At 67.0% G+C, this 7,299-nt stretch overlaps 3 protein-coding genes across 3 annotated transcripts in view; 2 read left to right on the forward strand and 1 right to left on the reverse strand.

Annotated features, from left to right (window-relative positions):
- Positions 1–157: 157 nt before the first annotated feature.
- PFL1_01141 (uncharacterized protein) lies at positions 158–1,829 on the forward strand (the record flags this gene model as incomplete). Its single annotated transcript, XM_007878646.1, has 2 exons — positions 158–263; positions 409–1,829. 2 exons carry the CDS (start codon positions 158–160, stop codon positions 1,827–1,829), a joined length of 1,527 nt encoding a protein of 508 aa, XP_007876837.1.
- Positions 1,830–2,316: 487 nt separating this feature from the next.
- Positions 2,317–3,757, reverse strand: PFL1_01142 (uncharacterized protein; the record flags this gene model as incomplete). The annotated part of the gene is made up of 4 exons (XM_007878647.1): positions 2,317–2,433; positions 2,531–2,655; positions 2,789–3,506; positions 3,602–3,757. The coding sequence occupies 4 exons, from the start codon at positions 3,755–3,757 to the stop codon at positions 2,317–2,319; spliced, it is 1,116 nt and encodes a 371-aa protein (XP_007876838.1).
- A 494-nt stretch (positions 3,758–4,251) lies between these two features.
- The window catches only part of PFL1_01143 (uncharacterized protein), a gene marked incomplete at both ends in the record, with an annotated part of 4,007 nt that continues 959 nt past the window's right edge, over positions 4,252–7,299 (forward strand). The window contains 4 exons of the mRNA XM_007878648.1: positions 4,252–5,526; positions 5,631–5,742; positions 5,773–6,542; positions 6,645–7,299. The exon at positions 6,645–7,299 is cut by the window's right edge and continues 959 nt beyond it. Of these exons, the coding sequence (XP_007876839.1) occupies positions 4,252–5,526; positions 5,631–5,742; positions 5,773–6,542; positions 6,645–7,299 (2,812 nt within the window). The remainder of the gene's footprint in view (positions 5,527–5,630; positions 5,743–5,772; positions 6,543–6,644) is intronic.

A 7,299-nucleotide genomic window follows, 5' to 3' on the forward strand; every position in this document is an offset into this window, starting at 1 on the left:
TGCGGGCCCCTCTCTCCTACCTTTTGCTCGTCTGCCCCGTCTTTCTGCTCCTCTTGCCCTGCATCGCCTTCACGAGTAACCTTCATCCGCCATCCACCCTCGCCTGCGCCACCGCTCCCGATCCCGATCCCGACGATTCTATATACGACCACCCAACATGGCGGAAGAAGTCAAGACGGAACAGGTCGCTGCCGCCACCGCCGCTGCTCCGGCACCGACCACGCTCACCGCCGAGGAGGCCAAGCAGGAGGCTCTCCGACAGGGTGAGTGTCGAGCGGCGCAGCGCTTGTGCATGGTCCCGCGCGTGCGCCCGCCTGCCCCAGCGCAAGGCTGACTCTCTCTCTCTCTCTGTGTGCCTCTCCCTCTGTGCCTCTCTGCACCCTCCCGTCGTCGCCGCCTCTTGCACAGTCGAGTTCTACTTTGACGATGCCAACCTGCCGTTTGACAAGTTCCTCTTCACGCTGACGCGCAAGGACCCGCAGGGCTGGGTGCCCATCGCGACGGTGGCGTCGTTCAAGCGCATGAAGCCGATCAAGGAGGCGCTGGGCGTCGAGGGCATCAGCGAGGCGCTCAAGGCGTCGGCCGAGCTGCTCGAGGTCGACGAGAGCGGCGAAAAGGTGCGGAGGAAAAAGGAGCTGGTGCCCGTGCGCGACGCCTACGACCGCAGCGTCTACGCCAAGGGCTTCCCCGACGAGCACGACGGCCTCCAGGTCGAGCTGGAAAAGTTCTTCGCCCAGTTTGGCAAGGTCAATGGCGTGCGCATGCGGCGCGACATGAACGCCGCCGCCAAGCCCAAGCCGTTCAAGAACAGCGTGTTTGTCGAATTCGCCGACTTTGAGACCAAGTCCGACTTTCTCAAGAAGGCGGCCGAGCGCGAGCCCACCGAGGACGGCGGCAAGGGCATCTCGTTCCAGGACAAGGAGCTGCTCGCCATGAGCAAGGACGCCTACTGCCAGATGAAGATGAAGGAAAAGGGCATCGACCCGTCGCAGGCCCGGCGCGGCGGAGAGTCGTCGTCGTCGGCGGCCGGCGCCAAGGCGCCCAAGAAGTTCAACGCCTTCAAGGAAATGGACCGCGAGACGCGCTTCGGCAGCCTCGGCGACAAGCGCGGCGGCGCCGGCCGCGGCAACGGCAACGGTCAGGCGTCGTCGGCGCCCAAGTCCAAGGTGCTCGAGTTTGACTTCAACGGCAAGAAGCTCACCACCGACGACGAGGGCAAGGTCGACGCCAGCCAGGTGGCCTTCCCGGCCAACAGCGTGCTGCGCTTCACGGGGGCGGGAGAAGGGGGCAACTGGAAGGACCTCAAGGACACGCTCGTCACGGTGCACCCGACGTCGTTTGTCGAGTTCCCGGCGGGCGCCATCGAGGGCGCCGTCGGGTTCAAGGAGACGCTGCCGGACGACAAGCTCGACGAGATCCGCGCCAAGGGCATCACGGTGGGCGGCAAGCCCGTCGAGTGGTCCCGCGTCGACGAGGAGACGGCCAAGTCGTTTTACGTCGAGCGCGCCCAGTTCCGCGCCACGTTTATGCTCGACCAGCGCGACCAGAACGGCAACGGCGACCGACGACAGGGTGGCGGCGGCGGACGCGGCGGCGGACGTGGTGGTGGACGCGGCGGCCGTGGTGGCCGTGGCGGCCGTGGCGGCGGACGCGGCGGAGGACGTGGCGGGTTCGGTGGAGGACGACGGGACAACGATGCAGAGGGCAGCGGCGACAAGCGTAAGCGCAACGACGCCTCGGACGCCGCTGCCGGCGCCGCCGATGCGCCGCCCACGGTGGGCAAGAAGGTCAAGACTGAAGGCGGCGAGGCCAACGTCAAGACCGAGTAGACCCGCTCGCTCGCTCGCTCGCTCGCTCGTTCGTTCGTTTGTTGGCAGAGTGGCCAACGCGACCGCGACCCGACGGAGGCCGTCGGTACTGCTGCGCCCGTCGGCGCACGACGGCTGGGTCACCCTGTCTCTCTCCATCCCATGTCAATACCACCCACCCTCTAGCTCGGATCGACTCTAGGCCTTGGCTCTTTCTCCGTCCGCTGACCTCGCACCAAAAATACAACAGGGCGCCCCCCCTCTGCCTCATGGCCTTTTTACTTTGCCTCGACGGTCTTGCATGTCTTGACGGTGCCTGGGTCTCGCATCGCTGTGAGGAGGGGGACGGCATACGATGGCGTGAGACCTGGCCGGATCGCGTCGGCTCTGCATGCGGGGTATAGATGTGTCCCTTCCTCCTGTTCCTCGTGACGTGTCACGACGAGCGCCGTGCGCCCCACGAGCAGCGCGCTGCAGCTCCTGCAAAGCCGTATGGGCTGGGCTGGGGCTAGGACGACGACGACGACGACGACGACGACGACAGGCCGAGATCCTCGTAGTGCTGCTGTCGGTGCGCCTTGATGGCCTTGTCGGCCTCGAAATGGCGCCAGATGGGCAGCGCGATCTGGTATTCGTGTCCGTGTTCGTCGACGATGAAATGTCACCGAGTTCAGCGTGCGCCTTGCTGCCTGCCCTCCCAACCACGGCGGCGCGAGACTCACCCAGGCGACGACGGCCATGATGCGGTCCAGGACGACGTTGTTGGTCGGCGCTGAACCGAGGGCCGAGGAGCGAAAGAGGTCGGTGACGGTGTCGGAGGTGATGAAGAAGTTGTTGGCTTGTAGGCCTGCCCGCGGCCGGGATCGAGCAAGATGGCCAGGAAAGAAGAGGGGCGGGCTCGTCGACGTCAGCTTTCCCGGCAGGCGGTCTCCACTGGCTGTCTTGCTCACCGACGCCTGTCGGTACCGCGGCGCACTCACCCCTGACGAGCTTCTTTGCGCACTGCTCTGGCGTGAGCCCCTCGTCGGCGCCCTCGATGTCGCGCGTGATTTTGGGCTTGGTCTTGTTCTCCTCGTCAAAGCCCGGGCTGAGGATGGTGGCGGGAAAGTAGGCGTGGACGTCGATGCCGTAGAGGAGCAGCTCGCTGCGGAGCGACTCGGCCAGGCCGCGGATGGCGTGCTTCATGGGCGTGTACTGCGAGTAGCCCACCAGGCCCATGAAGCCGAGCATCGACGAGACCAGGACAATCTTGGGGCGCGGCGCCGGGGTCGACGCGGCGGCCTTGTCGCCGCTGCCGCTGGCGACGACGGGGTAGGCGCGGGCCATTGCGTTGGCGGCGGCGTGGGCCGTCGAGAGGCATGTGAGGTAGTCGGTCTTGATGCCGGCCTGGAAATCGGCCTCGGTCTGGGAGAGAAAGAAGCCCGGCTTGGCGCCGCCGGCGCAGCAAAAGACCGTATCGGGGACGACGGGGCACGAGGCGACGACGTGCTGGGCGCCGGCGAAGGTCGAGATGTCGGCGGCCACGTAGTCGATCCTCTGGGAGGGGGCGGAGGTTTTTGCGGATGCGCGGATCGAGTCGACGGCGGACTGGAGCTTGGACTCTGTGCGGGCGCAGATGGTGACGTTGCTGCCCTGGGAGGCGAGGAGCTGTGCGAGGGCCAGGCCTAGGCCCTGGGACCCGCCCGTGATCAAGACGTTCTGCGGCGGCGGGAGTGGAGGGGGGAAGATGAGCAGCGGTGAGTAGGTGCGGCTAGTGATGATCTGCGAACGGCGTTGGGCGCAGTGGCACTCACGCGGCCTGCTGGGTTCCAGCGGGGAGACGACGAGACGAAGGGGGACCAGGCCATGGCGAGGATGACGAGGACGAGGGCGATGAGGAGCGGAGGCGCGGTCGCGGTCGTGGTCGTGGCGGCTGTGAGGGAGGCCCAGAGATTGGCGAGGGAAGCCATTGCTTGTCCGTCGTGCTGCTGCTGTGGCTATGCCAACGGCTTGAGGCAAGCCGTGCGTGGTAGCAGGTGCAAAGGTCGAGAGAGAGAGAAGAGGGGAATATGAGGTCGAGGCAAGAAGGAGGCGAGGGGGTCGGTGGGTCGGGGCCAGTCCGAAGATGGCAGCCTCGGAAGGCGGAATGGGGGCGAGCACGAGCCAGCTTTTGGAAGCCCCCCAGCCGCCGGCGGCGAGAGAAGGGAGCGAGTGAAAGTTGGCAGCCAGCGAGGACCCTACCAGGCCTGGCTGCACTCTGCCCGTCGCCTCTGACCACCAACAAGAGGCACCACTGCCCGACCCACGTAGCCACCTCGACTGCCGCCCCTCATTCCCTGCCCCAGCCTCGAGCGTATCGGAAGCGGCCCGACGCCGTAGCGTTTCGCTTCCACCATCGACCGCCATCGACCATCTGGCCGAGGCGTCGCCCCTCGAGACTCGCCGGCCGGTCCGATTGGCCGGCATGGCTTCGACCGCCCCCTCCAAAGGGGCTCGCTCACAGCCCGGCGGCCACGACCATGATGACGACGACGACAACACCGCCGCCACCCCTGCCGCCGATCCATTCCTGCACCAGGCTGACCCAGAGACGACGCCCGCTTTCCCCACCCTGGAGCCCCTCTCCCACCACCTGCCCCTCCTCTCGCCCACCCAGGCGCCCGACTTCAACGTCGACGACTTCCTCGTCTCGCGAACAAAGGCCTCGGACCTCAGCTACATCCTCAGCGACCTCCGCTCCTACAGCCACTCGCTCAAGCACGAGCTCGTAGAGATCATCAACCACGACTACAAGGACTTTGTCTCGCTCGGCAGCGGCCTCAAGGCAGAGTCGCATCGCATCGACAGGCTCGGATGGTTCACCTCGCCCACCTCAAACCACCCCGCAGGCCGAGGCGCAATGGCCCCCGTCCGCCACGCACTCGTCGAGTCCAGGGACACTCTCCAGAGCGTCGAGGACGACATCCGGCTGTGCATGAAGAAGAGGGAACACGTCGGTCACCGCAAGGCCCGCCTCGAACTCATGCTCCAGCTCCACCACTCCGTCGCCCGCCTAGAAGAGCTCCTCCTCATCCCCGCGTCGGCCGGGAGCGCCAGGCGCAAGTCGTCCTTCGGTCCTCGCTCCGGTCACGCGTCGGGATCAGGCGACTTCGACCTGTCCGGCTCGGCTCTAGCCATCGGCGAGTCGATGCCTGGCGCGGATGACTCGGGCGACGAACAGGGCTCAGACTCGAGCTACGGCTTCTCGTCCGACTATGACGATGACGAGGACGCCGGTGTCGACACCGATGCTGAAGGCGCCACCGCCAACGCCAATATGCCTGACGGCCATCCCTCCGTCAAGAGCCCTTCGACCTCGCCCCAGACCGTCCTACTACTGCAACCCAATGGTGGCCCCTCGGTCCACGACCAGATGACCAAGTCGCCGAGCCCCACGCACCGCACAGAAAGGAGGCGGCGAAAGTCGAGGCGGACGAAAGCGCGCACCGCGTCCTTTGGATCCTTGGGCAACGCGCAGCTCAGTCCAAACAACGGCTTCCTCGCTCTCGACTCGCGAGACCGGCGCAGAGCCAGGCAGCGGCTTGACGCCGGCACCGGCGGGCCATCGGGCTCTACCACCTCCCTGCTTGGCCTCCCGCAGAGGGTGGCCCGCACCTCGGCAGAGTACTCCAGGCTGCGCTTCCTCAGCAGGCGCGTGCACGCAGAGGGCCTGACGGGCTTTTTCGATGCCCTCCAAGATGTGAGTAAAAGCGGCGACGGCCATCGACGGGCGAAAGGCTGGCTGCAGAGGGCTGACCAGGACTCGCATGCCGCTGCCGTCTCCTCTTGCTGCCACCGCCACAGCGTATGGATCACGTCCGCGCGACCCTCAGGCAGGACCTCCGTGCCCTCCTCAGGGCGCTCCTCTCGCCCTCGTCGCTGCTCGTAGGCGGCGGCGCAGACTCGACGCCCGCACGTGCGTCTTACCCACCGCCACACTCGCCAGAACTCGGGCGTCGAAGCTCGCTCAAGCAAACGCCACGAAGCGGGGTCCCTCCAGCAGACGTCGAGCTCGAGTCCTGGAGCCAGGTAGCCCTCCCCAACAGCGGCGCGGACGACGAACCCAGCGAGGCCTGTACCGAACAGTACTGGGCAGAGAGGCTGCAGGAGCAGAGGGGCTGGCTCGAGATGGTGCTCAGCACCTTGATGTCGCTCGGCGCGCCAGCTGCACATACGACGGACCTGGATACCGAGCCCGTCGGGCGGCAGGGCAAGGAGGCAGAAGAAGCCGTGCGCGAGATTCTGGTGCAGCCCTGGGCGAGCGCAGCCATCACTGCCGCGGCGCTGTCGCGGCCGGACGAATCAACCATCGGCAGCGGCGCCGACGGCGGCCCGCCTCCGGGCAAAAGCGGCTCGGCGGCCGGCATCGGCGCAGTCGCTGCTCAGAGCCGGCTGGAGAATGTCTTGCTCACGGCGAATGACTTGCCGATCAAGGACGACTCGGGGCTGCTGCGGCTATACAACAGCGTGCTCACCTTCGCCGTCACCCAAGCCTGGCAGATCTGCGATGCGGCCGAGTCCATCTCGACGCAAGCAGGTACCGCTGCCGCGCCGGCCGCTCATGGCGACACGACCGCGACCGCGACCGCGACCGCCAAGTCGACGACTTGCGACATCTTTGTCAATGTCCTCTGGGACGAGGTGGCGACACGGTTGATGCACGACGACGTGGCCAGCAGCATCTTTTTCGTCGGCCGGCCGGATGACTTCTACCGGGTGAGTGGACAGACGCGCGCAGGGCGAGTCGGGCGGTCATTGCAGCATGCTGATCCCAGACGCTGTGCCTCGCTCGATGTTTCTTGTCCCTCGCCACCACAGAACTACTCGACGTCGTCGGCGTTCCTCGAGCGTTTTGCGTCGCTGGCACCCTCTGCGCGCGCCAGGTCAAGCCTGCTGCGCCATCCGCTCTGGTCGACGTTCCGCAAGCGGTGGCAGCTGCCCGTCTACTTCCAGATGCGCTTCCGCGAGATCGTCTCTAGGCTCGAGGACGGCCTGACAGATGGATCGCGGGGTGCCGCTGGCAGCGACGGCGAGGACGCCAGCTCGCCGCCGCTGATGCAGGCGACGGTCTCGACGCTGGCGGCGCTGCGAGCACCGTGGTCGGACGGCGTGCACCTGCACGAGCTGGCGGCGCGCGAATGGCGCGTCACGCTCCAGATTCTCAGCCGGTACAAGACGTGGATCGAGTCCGCGATCCCAGACGACCTCGTCACTTCTGCCCTCGCGAGCGGCACGACGGCGGGGGCAGCCACGAGACGGGTCGACGACCTGCGCGGGCACTCGCGGGCGGGCAGCGACGGTTCGCGCGGGTCGATGGACGGGCTCCGGACCAGCTCGACGAGCGCCGACATCTCGCGCAGCGCCACGCCGACGCCCGGCCGGCGCGCGGCCGCGCGACGACGGCGGACGCGACGCGACCGCGGACGACGACGTCACGGACGACGACCGACGACGTCGCACACCTACCACCTAC

This window comes from Pseudozyma flocculosa, assembly GCF_000417875.1.
Source record: "Pseudozyma flocculosa PF-1 unplaced genomic scaffold scaffold00003, whole genome shotgun sequence".
Taxonomy (NCBI): Eukaryota; Fungi; Basidiomycota; class Ustilaginomycetes; order Ustilaginales; family Ustilaginaceae; genus Pseudozyma; species Pseudozyma flocculosa.